The following is a 21,945-nucleotide window of genomic DNA, read 5'->3' as shown; positions in this document are numbered from 1 at the left end:
ATATACATTCACCAGTAACACCTCCGTCCCCTGCAACCTACCACTCACCATCACGTATCGACCTCCCTTGTCCGCTACTATGTTCTTGGCCACAAACGACACCCCCTTTCCCACTAGTATTGCCACCCCTCTATTCTTCACATCCAGCCCCGAATGGAACACCTGTCCCATCCATCCCTTCCTTAACCTGACCTGATCTGCCACCTTCAGATGTGTCTCCTGAAGCATGACCACGTCTGCCTTCAGTCCCTTTAGGTGCGCGAACACTCGGGCCCTCTTAACTGGCCCATTTAGGCCTCTCACATTCCACGTGATCAGCCGGATTGGGGGGGTAACCCCCCCCTCCTCACCCCGGCGACTAGCCACCTCCTATCTTAGGCCAGTCCCGTGCTCGCGCCTCCCGCATCCTCCAGTCCCCCAGGCGGGGGACCCCCACCCCGACCACCTCTTCCATTTTCAGTTCTCCCTCGGACAGTGCAGCAGCAACCCTAAACTCCCCCCTCCCCCCCCTTCCGCCAGATCCACATCTAGCTCTTTTGCTCCCCCCATATTACTTCCGTGAGTCAGCTGACTTCTGCTGACCCCGGCTTCCCCCGCCTTCCCGTTGATCTCCCCGTGTGGGAGTCTCTCCTCCTCCTTACCTTCCTCCACCCCCCCCCCCTTTTGGCGTGGGAAAAAGCCCGTGCTTTCCTGAGCCAGCCCCGCCCCCTATGACGCAGCTCCTATTGCGGCCATTATCCCAGTTCCCTCATCCCCGAGTCTCACCTCCCTCCAGGACCGACGCCCACATTCCCCATCATCATCATCTTGTCGACAGAAAAGAAAAAAGGAAATTTTAGGAATTTTTACCAGAACTGTACCCACATCCCCATCCATCATCCCACCCATGCAATATTCTTTACCCATATTTACAACCCCCTATACAACCACATCTTCTCAGATCGAGTCCAGTTTTTCCATCTGAATAAAGGTCCAAGCCTCTTCTGGCGTTTCAAAATAATGGTGTCGGTCCTGATAAGTAACCCACAGTCGCGCAGGCTGCAGCATGCCGAACCTGACTCTTTTTTTATGCAGCACAGCCTTGGCCTGGTTGAAGCCAGCTCTCCTCTTTGCCACCTCTGCGTTCCAATCCTGGTATACTCGGATCACCGCGTTCTCCCATCTACTGCTCCGCACCTTCTTGGCCCATCTCAGCACACTTTCTTTGTCCGTGAAGCGGTGGAACCTTGCCACTATCGCCCTTGGCGGCTCATCTGCCTTGGGTCTCCTCACCAGGACCCGGTGAGCTCCTTCCAGCTCCAGGCGGGTCAGAGAGGCCTCCGCACCCATCAGCGAATGGAGCATCGTACTCACGTACGCCCCGGCATCAGCTCCTTCCACTCCTTCGGGAAGACCCAGAATCCGGAGGTTATTCCTTCTCGACCTGTTCTCCAGGACCTCAATTCTCTCGGCCCACCTCCTGTGCACCGCCTCGTGCGCCTCCATTTTTACCGCCAGGCCCAGGATCTCGTCCTCGTTGGCATTCACTTTCTCATTCACTACACGAATCTCCACCGCCTGGGTCTTCTGGGTCTCCTTCAGCCCTTCGATCGCCAACAGCATCGGCGCCAGCACCTCCTTTTTCAGCTCCTCCACACATCGCTTGAGGAACTCCTGCTGGTCTGGCCCCCACGCTGCTCGCTCTCCGCCATCTTGCCTTTTTCCCCTCGTTTTGGTCTCTGCTCCAGGGTCTCTTTCCTCGTCGCTCCACCGCTGATCTCTGCCATATATTGTGAGGGGGGACATCACTGCACCTTCCCACACGGGATTAAATCAAAAACAGCTCCGTTGGGGCTCCTCTGGAGAGTCCGAAAGTCCGTAGTCGCGGGAGCTGCCAAAACGCGCGGCTTAGCTCCGCATCGCCGCAACCGGAAGTCTCGTTGGTGAGATCTTTGAAGATCACATTGTAATCACTAATTTTTTGTACTTCATGGATTTTCTATCCAGATTGAAACTACACACAAATGAAATCCACACTGTAAATGTGAATAATCTTTATTGTCACAAGTAGGCTTAGACTAACACTGCAATGAAGTTACTGTGAAAAGCCCCTAGTCACCACATTCCGGCCCCTGTTCAGGTACACAGAAGGGGAATCCAGAATTCTCAGCTGGCACGGGAATTGAACCTGCGCTACTGGCCTTGTTCTGCATCACAAACCAGCTGTCTAGCCCACTGAGCTAAACCAGCCCCATCAAGCTGAGTGTTGAACTCTTCATTTAGTGTGCATTAAACTTGTTTAAGACTCATTTTGTGTTATATAGGAACATAAAAATTAGGTGGAGTAGACCACTTGGCCCCTCGTGACTGCTCTGCTATTCAATGAGCTCAAGACTGATCTGATATAATCTCATAACCTTTCACCCCCTTGCTGTTTAGCACAGGGCTAAATCGCTGGCTTTGAAAGCAGACCAAGGCAGGCCAGCAGCACGGTTCGATTCCCGTAACAGCCTCCCCGAATAGGCGCCGGAATGTGGCGACTAGGGGCTTTTCACAGTAACTTCATTTGAAGCCTACTTGTGACAATAAGCGATTTTCATTTCATTTCATTATCAATAATCTATATACCTCTGCCTTCAAGATATTTTCAAAGACTCTGCCTCAACCACCTTTTGAGGAAGAGAATTTCAAAAGTGTCTCAACATTCCGATATTATTTTCCCTCATCGTCATAAATGAAAGTGTTATCCACCAAGATGAAACATCCCTTCCAGATCCATTCTGTCAAGTCCCACTGCTGTATCATGATTTGATCCAGTTTTATACATAGAAGAATTCAACAACAATATAATGCTTGGTGACATCTCTTGTATGTGGTTTAATTTACTGTTCTGAAACTATACTCAAATGAAAACATTTTTGGGAACAGAAAACAAAAATAAAAACAAGTTCAGGACAGCTGCCATTTGACACAAGTTGATATAGGACCTTACCTCTGCCGCTCCAGCTATTTTTAACTGTAAAGTTCCTTTTCTGTCTTTATCATCACTGTTTGAATACTGAATGGTCTGTACTTGGTTAAAATTAGCCAGGTGAGTTGGCTGTAAAACAAGAAACATGTTCTTTAGTGAATACTGACAATAGTAAAAGGCTAAACCATAATGTGGCCTTTCACGCTACCAAAATATGTCAAAGATTTACATGTTATGTTTGCAATAACATTTTTCATCAACCAGAGAGCTGCACCCATACGGCCGGAGTAACTGAAGATTATACATGTTAATGTGGGATACCCACCTTATCAATGCCCCTCATAATCTTGTAAACCTCGATCAAGTCGCCTCTCAGTCTTGTCTGCTCCAGCGAAAACAACCAAGCCTATCCAACCTCTCTTCATAATTTAAATAGTCCATCCCAGGCAATCTTGTGACTCTTCTCTGCACACACTCCAGTGCAATCGCACCCTTCCTATAAGTGGTGACCAGAATTGCACACAGTACTCCATCTGTGGCCTCACCAAAGTTCTATACAACTTCAAGATGACCTCACTGCTTTTATAATCTATGCCTTGATTTATGAAGCCAAGTGTCCCATGTGCCATTTTCACCACTCCCGTGACATCCAGGTTCCATGGACTACACAGTGGCCCTGGTTGGCACTGCGGGCCCCGCCCACGCAAGTTTCCCCTCACCACCACACTCCTGCCCCGTCAGTATCCGGCCCCGATGCCCATCCTGCTGCCAGGGGCACCGATGGCTGGCACTGCCCTCACGAGGGGCTGCCTTGGGTGTGGCCATGGGTGGTGCCCCAAGTGGGTGGCTGCCAGTTTGGCGGGGGCGGGGGTGGGGGGGGTACCCATACGGCCAGTGTCACTGTGTAGAACCAGGGGTCGGGGTGGGTGGCCAGTGGGTATTCAGCAAGACTGCCGGCAGTGCCCATCCATGATGCCCATTACTCCCCCTCTCCTTCCCCTGCCTGGAGCAGTGTGTGTCAGGCCCGCTAACGATAGGCCTACTGTATTTTTACCACGCGCGGCGAACACCGCATCTACGCCATTTTCGGAGTGCCGGAGCATCCCGATTTGGTGTGAAACCGGCGCCTAGCCCGATTACAGCGTTGGAAGCTATTCTCCGCCCAATTGTGTCGGCAGAGAATCCCGCCCAATTTATCCAGACCTGGAGATTTGTCTACTTTTAAGCCTGTCAACAGCTCCAATACCTTGTCATTCCTTATGTCAATTTGTTCACGAACCTCACAGTCTCTCTTCCTGAGTTGCATAGCAATATCCTCATTCTCTTGGATGTAGACAGATATGAAGTATTTGATCAACACCCTACATCCTCTGACTCCACCCAGAGAGCCTCTTTCACTGGCTATCCTCTTTGGATTGGATTTGTTTATTGTCATGTGTAGCAAGGTACAGTGAAAAGTATTTTTCTGCGAGCAGCTCAACAGATCATTAAGTACATTAAAAGGAAATAAAAGAAAATACATAATAGGGCAACACAAGGTATACAATGTAACTAGATTACACCAGCATCGGGTGAAGCATACAGGGTGTAGTGTGAATGAGGTCAGTCCATAAGAGGGTCGTTTAGGAGTCTGGTAACAGTGGGGAAGAAGCTGCTTTTGAGTCTGTTCGTGCTTGTTCTCAGACTTTTGTATCTCCTGGCCGATGGAAGAAGTTGGAAGAGTGAGTAAGCCGGGTGGGAGGGGTCTTTGATTATGCTGCTCGCTTTCCCCAGGCAGCGGAAGGTGTAGATGGAGTCAATGGATGGAAGGCAGGCTCCTATGATGGACTAGGCTGTGTTCACGACTCTCTGAAGTTTCTTGTGGTCTTGGGCCGAGCAGTTGCCATACCAGGCTGTGATGCACCTGTAAAAGTTGGTAAGAGTTAATGTGGACATGCCGAATTTCCTTAGTTTCCTGAGGAAGCATAGGCGCTGTTGTGCTTTCTTGTTGGTAGCGTTGACCTGGGTGGACCAGGACAGATTTTGGGAGATGTGTACCCCATGGAATTTGAAACTGCTGACCATCTCCACCTCGGCCACGTTGATGCTGACAGGGGTGTGTACAATACTTTGCTTCTTGAAGTCAATGACCAGCTCTTTAGTTTTGCTGGCATTGAGGGATAGATTGTTGTCGCTGCACCACTCCACTAGGCTCTCAATCTCCGTCCTGTATTCTGACTCGTCGTTATTCGAGATCCGACCCACTATGGTCGTATCGTCAGCAAACTTGTAGATGGAGTTGGAACCACATTTTGCCATGCAGTCGTGTGTACAGCGAGTATAGTAGGGGGCTAAGTACGCAGCCTTGCAGGGCCCTGTATTGAGTACTATTGTTGAGGAGGTGTTGTTGTTTATTCTTACTGATTGTGGTCTGTGGGTTAGAAAGTTGAGGATCCAGTCGCAGAGTGAGGAGCCAAGTCCTAGGTTTTGGAACTCTGTTATGAGTTTGGCTGAGATTATGGTGTTGAAGGCGGAGCTGTAGTCAATAAATAGGAGTCTGATGTAAGAGTCCTTGTTGTTGAGATGCTCTAGGGATGACTATAGGGCCAGGGAGAATGCGACTGCTGTGGACTGGTTGCAGCGGTATGCAAATTGCAGTGGATCAAGGCGTTCTGGGAGTATGGAGGTGATGCGCTTCATGACCAATCTCTCAAAGCACTTTGTAATGAATGAAGTCAGGGCCACCGGATGGTAGACATTGAGGCACGTTGCCTGATTTTTCTTTGGCCGGTATGATGGTGGTATTCTTGAAGCAGGTGTGGATCTCGGAACGGAGTAGGGACAGGTTAAAGATGTCCGCAATATACTTTGCCATTGACATACTTATAGAATATCTTGGGATTTTCCCTTCTTTTACCAGCCAAAGCGTTTTCACATCCTCTCTTAGCTCTCCTAATTGCTTTCTTAAACTCTATCCTGCACTTTCTGTACTCCAATAATTTGAAGTGATTTGCTCCTCTTGTACTTACTAAAAGTCTCTCTTTTCCTGGTCATCGTATCCTGAATATCTCTGGGCTTATTATTCCTTCCTATCATCCTAGAGAGAACATGGGCCTGTATCCTCCCCATTTCCTCTTTGAACGCCCCCCCCACTGCTCTTCTGTAGATTTCCCCACAGCAACTCTTCCCAGATTACCTTGGGTTCCACTCACCCCAAAACCTTTTTTTGCAACTTGTCTATTTCTTTGTCCATAACTAGCATAAATTGTACCTTCTTGTGGTTGTTATCACAAACATCAACATCTCAACAACATGCTTGGCTTCATTCCTCAGAATTTGGTCCAGCACTGCACCGTCCCTTGTTAGACCCTCTACATATTGACCTAAAAGGTTCTCCTGTGTGTATTTTAATAACTCCATTCCATCTAAGCACTTAACACTAAAACAATCGCTATTATGTTGGGAAGATTGAAATCACCAAATATTATTACCATATTGTTATTTATTTTACCCACCTCCGTGGATTGCACACATATTTGCTCCTCAATTTGCCGCTGACAATCTGGGGAGTCTATAATAAACACCTAGCAATGTGGCTGTCTCTTTTTTATTCCTAAGCTCTACCCATTCATTTGATGTCCCCTTCAAGATATTATCTCACTTTGCTACAGTAACTGACTCCTTAACTAGCAATGCAATGCCTCATTCTCTTTTACCCCCTCCTCTGTCTTGTCTGAAGATTCATTCTATATCCTGGGATGTTGAGCTACCAATACTGCCCCTCCCTCAACCACGTATCCGTGTTGGCTACCATATCACAATTCCACATGTCAATCCTCATCCTTAACTCATCTGTTTTACCTGTAATACTCCTGGCATTAAAGTAGAGGCCATGCAGCCTTGCCTTACTCCCTTGCAACTTTCAACCACTGTATTCCCTCTGACCTGATCGCTTTTTGTATTATCCCAAGGGAGGTGCCCCGACCAAGGAGCAACAGGATACTGACCGCTATACCAGGTCTGGCCTGGCACAGCACTGCCACTAGAAACTCTTCCAACTTCTTCCATGGGGCAGGAGATACAAAAGTCTGAGATCACGCACGAACAGATTCAAAAACAGCTTCTTCCCCGCTGTTGCCAAACTCCTAAACGACCCTCTTATAGACTGACCTGATTAATACTATACTCCTGTATGATCCACCTGATGTCGGTGTCTATGTATTGACATTGTGTACCTTGGTATTGCCCTATTATGTATTTTATTTTTATTTTATTTTATTTTCATGTACTAATTGATTTGTTTGAGCTGCTCGCAGAAAAATATTTTTCACGGTACGTCGGTACCCGTAACAATAAACAAATCCAACTACCATCAATTGCCTTAAAAAACCCATCTGATTCACTTATGTCTTTTAGGAAAGGAAATCTGCCACCATTACCTGCTCTGGTCTACCTGTCACTTTAGACCCCAGCCAAGTGCTTGATTCTTTAACTACCCTTCAAAATGGCCAAGGAAGTCAAACAGTTCGAGGACAATTATGGAGGAGCAATAAATGCTGGCCTTGCCAGCGATACCCATATCCCATGAAAAAATAAAGAAAAAAAACACAAGGCTCTTAAGTGGGCATTAATTGCCCATTCAAGAGTCTCATTTAGCCACTGATGGGCAGGTTGCCCAGGCCACCTCTGCCGCTAGTAAAGTTTCAGTGAGGGCAGCCCACCTCTGAATTTAATGAGCCATACCTTCAAATCCATCTGTGAGGGAGCATTAAATTCTTCCTTTTATTTAAAGCTGCGCAGCTATAGCAGATGACACATTTAAAAACCAAAATTAATCCATCTTCCCCCGGATGAGATCTTTGTTTAATAAACAGATGAAAAGGTAACCTCAAATCATGCTAAAAGGTACAGTGCCGTAACATTTATTTAAGGAAATCATGGATAGAGCATGATAATTAAAAATTCAATTTATTTCTGTAAGCTGCAATGGTGTTTTTGTTATTTTAAGAAATTAATAAATTCTGTTTCCTGATACTGATTAATATATATTGAAGTATATTTTATCACAAACACATTTCTCTGTGGAGGATTCAGTAAACTTTCATTCAAATTCTTGTTTCAATGACACAAATCCAACAGGGAAACCTCACATACATTGCTGTCAAAACTATCTGCACGGTCCCAAAATGGCTATGCCCTTGAAAGTGTGCATTATTAGCTTTAGAAACTGGTGAAAGGATAACATGTTTTGGCATTCTCCTTGCACTAAGTCCAATGTCACTCTATTTATTGCACAAAGAGCCAGTCACCCTACAATCAGCAGTTGGGGTCAAGGACATGGGCTTCACAGAACTGTAAACAGCTAAACAGTTTCCCTAACTGGAAACCAGGTCTTAACAGATGTAAGTCCATCACGAGAAGACAGGTTGGAATGAAATTCACTTCCCAATGATATAATGCTGTATTCCTGCAACTTGCACTGCAATTATAATTCTCCAGATTTTAAATAAAGCAGCAGGGCCTGAGGGAAATCAATGCACATTGTGAAGGAATCAAAACATCTCTACTCCAAGTTACTCCTTTATGGCTGTATTACAAGCCATAAATAAAGTGTTCCACAGGGTGGCACTGCAAACAAGTTATCACAGTTGTGTGGTTGTGGTTGGATTTGCAACTGAATACAAGAACAAAGAATAGCTATTAACGACCAAGTATTCACTGTGATCTGTGAACAACTCTATTAATGCAGTAAAATTTACAGTAAATATTTTGTACTTCGATGAATGCAATATAGGACATGGTTTCCACACACAAATTAACTGAGGCAAATGTCTGTGCATGGAGAGGACCCTTCCTAAATGCAAAGACAGCTTTAAAAAAAATATGATGGGAGGGATTCTCCGTAGCCCGAAGGTGGAACTGGGAACAGCAATCGGGTGGAGAATGGCTACCAACGCTGGAATCGGGGCAGGCGCCGGTTCGCAATGCTCCTGCCCCCTCCAAATTTGCATCATCGGGTCCTGTGCCGCGTGCAGCCACAACACCGTTGGCACATCATCAGCCTGCGATGCTCTGCCTCCGATAGGCCACATGTGAGCACAGCTTCTGTGAGCCTGGCGTGCCGGCTGCGGACAGGAGGGAAAGTGCTGAGAAATGTAAAAACAAAAGGATAATAGCCTGATATTAATTGGGATAAATTCAGTGTAAAAAGTACAGAGGGTGCAGAATTCTCAAAATGCATTCAGGACTTGTTTTAGCCAGTAGGTAGCAAGCCCATGAGAGTAGACGGCCTGTGGAATTCGCTACCACAGAAAGTAGTTGAGGCCAAAACATTGTATGTTTAGAAGTTAGATATAGCACTTGGAGCGAAGTGGATCAAAGGATTTGGGGAGGAAGGCGGGATCAACCTATTGAGTTGGATGATCAGCCATGATCATATTGAATGACGGAGAAGGCTCAAAAGGCTGAATAGCTCCTCCTGCTCCTATTTTCTATGTTTCTGAGAAGCATTTCTGGAGTTCGGGACTTAGTTTTAAGGAATTGGTATGAGAGGTGGAAGTAGCATCAGGGGGAGAGTATTTTAGAAGTAGTGATCATATTTTAATTAGATTCAATGTAGTCACGGAATAGGGTCAAGAGTAAAAGTTGTAAAGTGAGGAAAGGTCTATTTTACACAACTGAGATGTGATTTGGCAAAAGTGGACTGGGAACAGCTCAGTGTCAGAGCAGTGGGAGACATTCAGGAAAGAACAAATATAGAGGAATCAGAACAAATACATTGTACAAAAAGCAGAGTGGGATTCACAACCTCCCCAGCCCACCAACCTCGCCTTGAATGGTTCAGACCATATAGACTGGATTGAGGCAGAAAAATAAAGCCTACATCAGAAGCCAAAGCTCAATACCACAGAAATCTGATCGGTTCAGGGAGAAATTAAAAGGGAAATTAGGAATACAAATTCAGGAGAAAATATTTGAAATCAAGGAAAACACAAAGATGTTTTATAAATACAAAAATATCAAGAGGAAAGAGAAGGTCCAATTAGAGACCAAAACTCACATGTGAAATCAAAAGACATTTTTTTTCATTAATTTTTATGGAATGTGAGCTTCAATGGCTAGGCCAGCAATTGTCACCCATCTATAATTGCCCTTGAGAAGGGGGTGGTGAGCTGCCTTCTTGAACCACTGCAGTCCATGTGGTGTTAAGTACAGCCACTGTGCTGTTAAGGAGGAAGTTCCAGGATTTTGACCCAGTGACAGTGAAGGAACAGCGATATATTTGCAAGTCAGGATGATGAGTGACTTGGAAAGGAACCTCCAGGTGGTGATGTTCCCATGTATCTACTGCTCTTGTCCGTCTAGATGGTAGTGTTTATGGGTTTGAAAAGTGGTGCATTAGGAGCCTTGGTGAGTTCCTGCAGCGCATTTTGTAGATGGTATATGCTGCTGTGCGTTGGTGGAGGGAGGGAATGTTTGTGGATGGGGTGCCAATCAAATGGGTTGCTTTGTCCTGGATGGTGTCGAGCTTCTTGAGTATTGTTGGAGCTGCACTCATCGGGCAGCACGGTAGCATAGTGGTTAGCAATGTGGCTTCACAGCGCCAGGGTCCCAGGTTCAATTCCCAGCTTGGGTCATTGTCTGTGCGGAGTCTGTCTGTGCAGAGTCTGCGCGTTCTTCCTGCGCCTGCGTGGGTTTCCTCCGGGTGCTCTGGTTTCCTCCCACAAGTCCTGAAAGATGAGCTTTAAGGTAATTTGGACATTCTGAATTCTCCCTCTGTGTACCGGAACAGGCACTGGAATGTGGCGACTAGGGGCTTTTCACAGTAACTTCATTACAGTGTTAATGTAAGCCTACTTGTAAAAAAATTTTTTTAATCCAGGCAAGCGGTGAGTATTCTATCACACTCTTTGTAGTTGTCGGAGAGGCTTTGGGGAGTCAAAAGGCAAGTTACTCGCTGCAGTATTCCTAGCCTCTGGCCTCATCCAGTTCTGTTTCTGGTCAATGGTAACCCCCAGATCATTGATGGGTGGGGGATTCAGCCATGGTAATACCATTTAATGTCAAGGGGTGATGTTTAGATTCTCTCTTATCAGAGATGGTCATTGCTCGACACTTGTTTGGCTCTTATTGGAGATGGTCATTGCTCGACACTTGTTTGGCGCAGATGTAAATTACAATTCAACACCTCTAAATTTTGAAATTGTGTTGCAGTTCCCAGGTCCAGAATAATATATGCAACTTGGAATAGGGAATACACATGTGAATGCATATTTCCAGTTCACATATAGGACAGCACAGTAGCACAGTGGTTACCACAGTTGCTTCACAGCTCCACGGTCCCAGGTTCAATTCCCAACTTGGGTCACTGTGTGTGTGGAGTCTGCATGTTCTCCTCATGTCTGTGTGGGGTTCCTCCGGGTGCTCCGGTTTCCTCCCACAGTCCAAAGATGTGCAGGTTAGGTGGAATTAGCCATGCTAAATTGCCCTTAGTGTCCAAAAAGGTTAGGTGGGGTTGCAGGGATACGGGGATAGGGTGGATGCGTGGGCTTAAGTAGGGTGCTCTTTCCAAAGGCCAATGCAGACTTGATGGGCCGAATGGCCTCCTTCTGCACTGTAAATTCTATATTAGGGAAGCCAAACACAGATTTGACGCGTCTTTGTAGAGCACTTCCATTCAGTCTGTGAGCATGACCCAAAGCTTTTTATTGTTTGCTATTTCAATTCTCTTGCAATGTTGCCTGACCTGCTGAGTTTTTCCAGCATTTTCCATTTTTATTTGAGTTTTCCAGCATCTGCAGTCAAGGGTTTGACTCGCTTTTGAAGCCAGAAAGCATGTGCATTTTAATGAATCCAATGTCGGCTTTCTTTTTCTGCCTACTCTGTATGCTCTTCACCATCCATTGGTGGACTGGGGAGGTCGGTGTTTAGATTTGTGAATCTCACTCTTCTTTAGTGGAACACTTTTGTTCTGAATCCTCTTTAGTTCTTCTCTGAATGTCTTCCACTGCTCTGACACTGAGCTGTGCCCAGTCCACTTTTGCCAAATCAGCTGAGTAAAATTGGCCTTTCCCACTTTACAACTTTGACAGTTTACACAGAGTTTAACGAGGCTTTTGAGTGGTCCCATGACCATTGACTGGTCAGAAAGTTTAAAGCTCAGGAGATCGAATGAAAGTTGCAAGTGGACCCAAAATTGGCTCCTTTGCAGGAAACAATGTTTTCTGATTGATGGGTATTTCTTTGCGGTTGGACACAGTTCCTGGCTTCTTGGGGCTCAGCACTCAGTCCCTTGCAGTTCATGATATTTAACTTACATGTAGGATTAGGGTTAGGGTTAGGGTTACATGTAGAGAGAACAATTGAGAAGCTTTCAGATTATACGAATATCAATTGTGATTGGTTTTCAAAGCTGTCAACTGTACAAAGACATCAATGGAGTGATCAGGTAGGCAGAAAACTGCCAAACAGAATTCAATCCAGAGACATGTAAAGCAATGCTTTTGAGAAAGGCAAACATGGAAAGGGAATGCACAATAAGTGTATGTCTATTAATCCCTGAAGATTGCAGGGCAAGTAGAGAAGATGGTCAAGAAGGCATACTTTTCTTTACTGGTCAAGGTCTCAAGTACAAGAGCAAGGAGGTTCTGTTAGAATTATATAAGACACATGTCAGACCACAGCTAGTGTACTGGGTACAGTTTTGATAACCGCATGACAGGAAGAATGTGATCACATTAGAGGGGATACAAAGAGACTAATGAGTATGTAGTCAGGAATGGAAACTTTTAGCTATGAGGAAGGATAAGCTGGGGTTGTTTGAAACAGATGGGGTTGTTTGAAACAGATGAGGTTGAAGGATGATTTAATTGAAGTTTATAAAAGTATTAGGGCACTTGATAAGACATGCCCATCATCCTGTGGCTGAAAAACAAATGCTCAACTCCTCTTTAAATCCTTCAACCAATTTAGTTAACTCTATGGCCCTTGGTTATTGAGCTCTCTGATAATAGGTCAATTCAACATCTCACAACTGCAGTCTTAGTGTACATGTACTTTAACGCACTACTCTACGTTTTACATTTTAGGTGCTACTGTTTCTAGTATATATGTGACATTTATATATTTTTAACAGAAACATCATTTTATTATTAAAAGAGAGCTAGTCACAGGACAAAGTACAATCATTTGCTTTTTGAGTTGTTCCTTGAATTTTAGCAATTTAAATCAAGATCCTCACGTCTCAACATATCCATCAGCCAAAATACTAAATTAAACCTAGCACAACTGATTCATCTTAACTCAACCAGAAATAGAGAAAAAAAACATTGGATCACTATTAGATTGCAGAAGTACATCTGTGAACTGATCAAAACCACTAACAGCGAGTAAGAAGTACTGCAATTATACCGATAAGCTCAGTGGGTCATGATCCATTCTGAGTCAGGCCATACAGATCAGATTCACACTCTGTGAAGCAAAAACAAAGTGCCGCAGATACATGATGATTCCATCAGTATTTGCGAAGATAAAAGATGGATCAATATCTTAGGCAAAACATGTTGCCGACACTCAAAAACAGCCAATCTTTTCAATTTATAAATACTGACCTGCTTTTTTCTTCCCCTCTCCATCAGTTCACCTCTGCCAGTAGAAACAGTTCATATCCATTTGCTCCATCAAAATCCCTGAAGATTTTGAACACCCTATTAAATCTCTCTGAATTATCTCTGCTTCAAGGAAAGTATCTCCAGATACTAAAGCTCTTCATCCTGAGTATCATTCCAGTAAATCTCATCTGTACCATTTTAAAGATTTTCACATCCTTCCAAAAGTGTGGGACCCAGGGAGGAACACAATACTTTAGCTGGGGCCGAACCAGCTTTTTAAAAAACATATATATGTTCACTTTATTTTCTTGCTGTTGTGCTCCATGCCTCAAATAATAAAGCCAAGGATTCAATTTTTTTCAAAACAATTTTATCATCCTGACATGTCACTTTCAAAGACATTTGCACATGAATCTCCAGATCTTTCTGAACTTGCAGCCCTTTCAAATGTTTCAGTCGAGGTGCTCCAGAGGGTGAACGTCTCCACCTCGTGTGCGAGCTTGGGGCTGATAGAGCTGAAGGTGGTGTATAGAGCGCACCGTACAAGGGCGAGGATGAGCCGGCTCTTAGGGGTGTTGGGGGCTGGGAGGGTTGGGGGGAGAAGGACTCTATGTGTTAATGGTGACTATGGGTGATTCCTGATTCCTTTTTGTCATTTGTTTATGTTAACATGCGGGCTAATGTTTGGGGGTTTGGTGGGAGGATGGGATCGTTGTTATTGATATGGGGATTGACATTACATTCGTTACTGATTATTGTTGGGTGTAAATTTGGGAGAAAAAAAATTTAAAAATAAAATGTTTCAAGTTAGTTTATAACCTCATTTGACACTTCTCTGCATTAAATTCCATCTGTCGTGTGCCTAATTTCACCAGTCTATGTTCTCTTGAAGTCTTTTCCCATCTTCCTCACTTAACTGCACTTGCAAGTTTGTGTCATTTACAAAATTCGGAATTAGGTACGAATGTCAATTGTATATTAGTTGTTTTTAATTGTATGCAGATGGTGGTCATTAAGTGGGCATTCACTTTATCCTTTATAAATAAAAATAATTGTGGTCAGTGGATTAGGAGATCTATATTTGTAATGTGTAACTCTATAAATAAATACAGAAGTATATAAAGATTGGCTCGAGTTCTAACCTTCACAACTGACTTTTTGGAAGAGAACATCCTAAATTCAGTTCCAGGTCATTACTATATATCAGTAAAAGCCATGATACCAATCTGACCCCTGGGGACATCAATGTATCCTTCCTCGCAAATTGACCATCGACACCCTAGCACCACAACCCACTCTGTCTGAAAAACAACTGTTCATCACTATTCTCTGCTTTCTGTCTCATACCAATATAATATCCAAGCTATCACTTCAATTCCTTGGGCTTAAATTTTGCTAACAAGTCTATTATGCAGCAAAGGCAGCATGGTGGCGCAGTGGTAGCACTGCAGCCTCATGGCACCGAGGTCCCAGGTTTGATCCTGGCTCTGGGTCACTGTCCGTGTGGAGTTTGCACATTCTCCCCGTGTTTGCAGGGATGTGCAGTCTAGGTGGATTGGCCATGCTAAATTGCCCCTTAATTGGAAAAAATGAATTGGGTACTCTAAATTTTTTTTTTTAAAGTCTATTATGCAGCATGATTACAAACACCTTTTGAAAGTGTTAACATCAACCTTTAATCATCTCCTTTAGTTCACTGAAGATCTCATTCCAGTTAGTCAGATATTATTTGCCTTCATAAAAGCTGTGTTAGCCACTATTTACTAACCCATGCTTTTCCAAGTAAATATTAACTTGCAAATACTACAACTTCATTTTGATGAGAGGGGAAAGAAAGGAATACATATACTATTTTGGTGAAAGAAATGTGATGAAGATATGTACCATGGAGCCTTTGTCTGTAAGATAGCTGATGCCTTCTTCGGGTCCAATTGCTAATTCCACTGAAATTATCCAACTTGACTGTTGAAGATTGAAAATAAAACACAGAAATGAATGATAGGAATTGTAGCATTCAATGAATTCTGTTTCAAACCATGCATATTACTGAATTAGGTTCTTCAAATATTTCAAAAAAACTGTACATTCACAAAATCATTACATACATTAAGTGGTCTGCACAGTAGCACAGATCGACCTACTACGACATTACTTCCAAATTCCAAGTCAAATTAAAACTGCAGGATCAAATATTTGATCTATTTTACCAAGGCTTTTCTTGCCAATCCTTTTCTTTTCCCATCTACTTTGCCTCGAGTCTTAAAAATAAATTGTCAACTACGCTAAAATTTGGAGAAAGAGTATTTGAAAGAAAGGACTGCAACTTCAGACTTTAATGAAGGGCATGTTCAAAGATGGTCACAGAAATTGAGCATCGTCACTAAATTTTTGCATCATTTAAGGTCATCATTTATTACAAGTTTTGGCTACAATAAACTAATTCTAAATGACTCAAGGCTGCTGTGCCATAATTTGATACAAAGAAGCTGTTGGCTAGTTTTAAAAGATAAATATTACGCAGACAATACATTTTGGTCACTTTAATGCCCATCATTAGCAGTGAACCAAAGAAGGAATCTTATTTTTATAACATGAATTCAGTCACATGCTCTAATATTGTTCAGTGTCAATTTTGTGCAATAATTATTTATACTGCAATGTATGTTTTGCAATCAAGTATATTCAGTAATAAATTGCATATACCATCAGAGAAGAACTTCTATAATCTACATATTACAAAAGAGGTTTATAATATTGCAAGGACGATTATTAAGCATGAAGATTGATAGTGTTTTGGAAACCAACAAAGAATGACCAAAAAATTGAGTTGGCCAGCAAGAAATATAGAAGCTGATTTTAAGAGATTTGGAAATTGTTTTATCTTCTAACCTTTTACAGTAAAGCTTACTTTTGTTTGTTCAAAACCGGTGGAATCTTGTGGCTTTATTCATGTAGCAAGTGTTTTAAATCTCAAACTTCGTCTACCTTTAGCAAAACATTTTTGGTCCCGAACCAGATCCCATTGATAACATGGGGTTTGGTCAATGATCATAACATGATTCCGCATTTGCAAACATCACAATGCAGAACCAATGCAGAATTGCTAATTGGCAGACAAGTATGGGCAAACCTCCCACTCATCAATACTCCCAGGAGTACGTGATGCACTGCTTGAAAAACAGGGGAAGATGAAAGTCCGGCATGCAGGTAACGACCTACCCAACCTCAACATCGGCAGAAGGTTTGCGTACAACACCTAACTGATGGAATCCAGCCAAAATAGTCAGACTGTTTCAAGTACGAACACCAAATGGCATGACAGTGCGACAAAACAATGCCAGATCAGAACAATACTGTAAAGCAATCCCACTGCCACTGAAACATGGTCAAAGACATAGCACAAACAAAGCAACCCTAACTATCATTCTGAAAATGTACAGCGGCCTCCAGCAAAAATCATCATAACCAAAACTGGACAGATAAGCAAACTGCCTATACTTTTCAGAGACTTGCAGGTTTATTGAACTGTGTGAAAATGTTTTTCCTCATGTCCCCTCTAATCCTTCTACCTTAAATCTAGGACCGTGTAACTGACTCCTCAGCTGGGGAAACAGATTTTTCCTGTCCATCCGATATAAGCCCCTCATAATTTAGTACATCTCAATTAGGTCAGCCCTCAGCCTCCACTGTTCTAAGTAAAACTATCCTGATTTATCCACTCTTTTCTCATAGCTGCATTTTTCAATCTCTGGCAACATTCTTGCAAATGTCCTTCCTGTAATGTGTTGACCAGCACTGTATACAAAATTCTAGCTGTGGCCTAACCAGCCAGAGGAAACCCATGCAGACACGGGGAGAACGTGCTAACTCCACACAGACAGTCACCCAATGCCAGAATTGAACGCAGGTCCCTGGCGCTGTTAGGCAGCAGTGCTAACCACTGTACCAGCTTGCCCGTCCCTTTGGACATAAATACAGTTCCAGTATTACATCCCTGCTTTTGTTTCTATACTTTGTCCATATGCTTTCTTTAGCACCTTATTCATCTGCCTTGTCATCTTGAAGGACCTGAGGATGTGCACTCCAGGGTTTTTCACTTCCTCCCTCCACTCCTCACTCTCCTCCCGTTTACAGTGTATCCCCCTAGCTTGGTTTGCCTCCACAAATGCAGTACCTCACAATTCTCCAGACTGAATTACATTTGTCACTTGTCCGCTCACGCAACTAAACAACATAATTCTGAAGACAACAGAAATCCTCTTCACTTATCAACTACATGGCCAATTTTTGTGTCACCTGCAAATCTCCCAATCATGCCTACCACATTTATGTCCAAAGGGACGGGCAAGCTGGTACAGTGGTTAGCACTGCTGCCTAACAGCGCCAGGGACCTGGGTTCAATTCCGGCATTTGGTGATTATCTGTGTGGAGTTAGCACGTTCACCCCGTGTCTGCGTGGGTTTTCTCTGGGTGCTCCAGTTTCCTCCCACAGTCCAAAGATGTGCCAGCTAGGTGGATTGGCCGTGGTAAACTGCCTTTTAGTGTCCAAAGATGTGCGTGTTAGGTGGGGTTACAGGGATAGGGCAGGGGAGTGGCCTAGGTAAGGTGCTCTTTCAGAAGGCCGGTGCAGACTCGATGGGCCGAATGGCCTCCTATCATCATCATTCTTCCTTGTTACTTCCTCAAAAATTCCATTAAGTTAGTAAGACATGATCTACCCCTAACAAATCCATGTTGACTATCTCTGATCACCTTTCTAAGTGACAGTTTATCAGTCTCTCCAGAATTGATTCCAATAATTTGTCCACCACTGAATTCAGACTGACCTGCCTGTAATTTTCTGGACTATCGCTCACATTCTTTTTTAAATAATGGTATAACGTTCGCAGACCTGCAATCCTCTGGTACCTCATCTGTATCTGGCGAGCATTGGAAAATGATCCTCAGAGAAATCGTTATTTCCTCCTTGACTTCCTTTAACAGACAGGGATACAATCCATGCGGCCCAATGATTTATCCACCTTCAAGGGTGACAGTCTCTCCAGTACATCCTCTCTCGTAATGCTTGTTGTATCTAATATTTTACATTCCTCCGCTTTAACATCATCCCTTTCCTTGGGCAACACAAAGACAAAATACTCATTGAGAGTCCTGCCCGCCTCTTCTGCATCAATGCATAAGTTCTATGTACCCTACTATTTTCTTAGTTATTCTTTCTCTTAATGTATGACTAAACTTCTTTTGATTTTCATAGAATCATCGAATTTACAGTGCAGAAGGAGGCCATTCAGCCCATCGAGTCTGCAATGGCTCTTAGAAAGAGCACCCTATCCAAGCCCACACCTCTACCCTATCCCCATAACATAGTAACCCCACCTAAACTTTTTTTTTCTTCTTTTTCTTTTAAATTTTAGTGTACCCAATTCATTTTTTCCAATTAAGGGGCAATTTAGTGTGGCCAATTCACCTACCCTGCACATCTTTTGGGTTGTGGGGGTGAAACCCATGCAAACACGGGGAGAAACCCCACCTAAACTAAGGGCAATTTAGCATGGCCAATCCACCTAACCTGCACATCTTTGGACTGTGGGAGGAAACCGGAGCACCCGGAGGAAACCCACGCAGACACGGGGAGAATGTGCAGACTCTGCACAGACAGTGACCCAAGCCGGGAATCGAACCTGGGACCCTGGAGCTGTGAAGCAACTGTGCTAACCACTGTATCCAATCAACCGTAGTCAGTTCACCTCTCAGCTTTTCAAAATTTGTCTTCTCCCAATTTAAAACTTTTATTCCTGTTATTTCTTTGCCCTTTTCCAAGGGCAAACTGTGTTAACAGGTTGTTAACAAACTGTGCCACAGTGCTGCCCCGGAGCTGGGGATGTTGTTGAAGAAAGGATTATGGTATGACGGGCTGCGGAGGGCAAATGCCTCAACCTCTTGTGCGAGGCTAGGGTTGATACAGTTAAAGGTGGTACACAACCAGGCAGCATGGTGGCGCAGTGTTTAGCATTGCTGCCTCATGGCGCTGAGGTCCCAGGTTCGATCTTGGCTCTGGGTCACTGTCCGTGTGGAATTTGCACATTCTCCCCGTGTTTGCGTGGGTTTCGCCCACACAACCCAAAGATATGCACGCACGCTAGGTGGATTGGCCACACTAAATTGCCCTTAATTGGAAAAAATGAACTGGGTACTCTAAATTTATTTTTAAAAAGGTGGTATACATTACAACAGGAAATAAACCCAACATAACCCCACCACCCTAACAGTTGACTGTAACTAGTTCTCCAAAATGCAGAATAAACAAACTCCATCTCTTATGGAACCCCTCTAAGTTGAAGATGAGCCGGTTGTTTGAGAGGACAGAGGATATTTGTGAACGGTTTGGGAGGGGTCCTGCTAATCATGGACATATGTTCTGGTCCTTCCTGAAGTTCGGGAAATTTTGGAGATTGTTTTTCAGCACCATGTCGGTGATCTTGCATATGGATTTGGAGCCTAGTCCCCTGGGGGGCCATATTCGGGGTGTCAGACCTGCTGGAGTTGCAGACAGGTGCTGGGACAGATGTTTTAGCTGTCACCTCACTGATCACTCGCAGGGGGGGTTTGTAGGGGTGGAGGGCAGCTTCTCCACTCTGTGCCTTGGTGTGGCTGGAGAATCTAATGGAATCCCTGCATTTAGAAAAGATGAAATTCGTCCTAAGAGGGGCGAATGAGGGGTTCCACAAGAAATGGAGTTTGTTTATTCTGCATTTTGGAGAACTAGTTACAGTCAACTGATAGGGTGGGGGGGGGGGGGGGTTATGTTGGGTTTATTTCCTGTTGTAATGAAAATTGTTAACAATTTGAATAAAAATACTTTAAAAAAAATCAGGATTCCATGTCAGTGAAGAAGTATGGAGGGAGAGAGGTTTGCTTTTGGAAAGATGTTGAAGTTCATGAGAAACTTTATGTTTTTTGTGTGGTTTTCATTTGATACATTAATGTATTTATATAATAGTATTTTGGAGAGCTTTTTTAGGGGCATGTGATCAAAAAGAAAGCTAAAATGACAGAAAAGGTGTTTGTGGAGCATAACTGATGAATGATAATTGAAGGAGAAATAAGCAAATAAAAATGAGAAACATTTAAACACAGGCTATGTAAAATAAGAAAATTGATCAATGGCCCACTATTGAAGGTTTTGTAGACAATGGACTCTACATATATGAAAGACAGGAATTTCTTAATGAAGTAGATTGTCAAACTTTTATTTAATTATTCTCTCTCTTTCACATTCGTGATTCGGCTCATATTTTGGAAGTTGAAATTTATTAGAAACATTCTCCAATCGATAATGTCCACAAATGAATTTGTATACTCTTACTCTCTTTCTCATAGTGAACTTGTGAAAGAAATTGGACAAGCTGAAGCAGCGAAAAGTATCTTACATGGATAAGGAATGAAAAACACATCAACCTGAATACGCGTTCAGCAGTAGAATGCAGCCAGCACTACACTACCACATCAGTCTTCTGCTACATTGTATGTATTCATCCACACTAGCTTTAGATCAAAGGAAACACGATTAACTTTAAGAATATCATCCTTTTTGATAAATTATCAAAACATCAGTGTAAAAGCTTACCCCAAGGGCACATTTGAAGCATTCCTTGTCAAATCTGTAAACTGGAGACAGAATCTCAAAGAACTTCAGAACACTTTGCTCTTCATTCAAATTGGCAAACTGTCGAAAAGACTGTTGTATCAACTTCCTTAGCGTTTTGGCCTAAAACAGAAATTGGAATTATTTATCAGGAAGATATAGATTTTCAACTCAAAAACCTGGCTGCTTATAAAGTTTATTTTTCCTTTAAAGCTATTATTGTCATCCTTCAGACTATGCCCTCCTAGGAGTAAGAAATGTGGGATCATTATAATTAAACATTATATAAGAGGCTTTTCGACAAGATAGAGTGGTGGCATTAGCAGTAATCTGCTGCGGTAGATTGAGAACTGGCTAAATTCCTGAAGACTGAACATGATTGTCAATGGATTTGATTTGTAGTGATTGCTACAATGCCTAAAGATGACACGTTTTCAACTTGATCGTCTTCCTCTGTTCTATATAGTAGTTCAGATTAATTGAAGCTTTATTCCAAATTTATCCTGGGTGGGTGAAACTTTACTAATTTTCGTTTCATTTAACAATCTGATCTATTTGCAAATGCTACTCATTTTGCCTACAAATACCCATTACTGATGATAATGTATGCGATTTTTGCTGTTAAACATCTGTTGGAAGTGGTAGAATTGACATTCTGCAACATTACAATTGAACAACACATGTTACCTGAACAGGCTTTTCAAAGGATAAAACATAATCTGGAGCATATCAGATACCTTTATTTAAAAGTCAGATCTTTG

General features: G+C 43.2%; 1 protein-coding gene across 8 annotated transcripts in view; it reads right to left on the bottom strand.

The window, feature by feature from the left end:
- LOC140385791 (focal adhesion kinase 1) overlaps window positions 1-21,945 on the bottom strand; it is a 904,772-nt gene that overhangs the window by 343,935 nt on the left and 538,892 nt on the right. For all 8 annotated transcript variants that reach the window (XM_072468319.1, XM_072468317.1, XM_072468318.1 and 5 more), the window contains 3 exons: window positions 21,167-21,307; window positions 15,424-15,501; window positions 2,972-3,079 (listed from right to left, as the gene is read on the bottom strand). In XM_072468319.1, coding sequence (XP_072324420.1) covers window positions 2,972-3,079; window positions 15,424-15,501; window positions 21,167-21,307 — 327 coding nt within the window. The remainder of the gene's footprint in view (window positions 1-2,971; window positions 3,080-15,423; window positions 15,502-21,166; window positions 21,308-21,945) is intronic.

Source organism: Scyliorhinus torazame, chromosome 11, assembly GCF_047496885.1.
Source record: "Scyliorhinus torazame isolate Kashiwa2021f chromosome 11, sScyTor2.1, whole genome shotgun sequence".
Taxonomy (NCBI): domain Eukaryota; kingdom Metazoa; phylum Chordata; class Chondrichthyes; order Carcharhiniformes; family Scyliorhinidae; genus Scyliorhinus; species Scyliorhinus torazame.
This window is presented reverse-complemented; position numbering and strand designations above follow the sequence as displayed.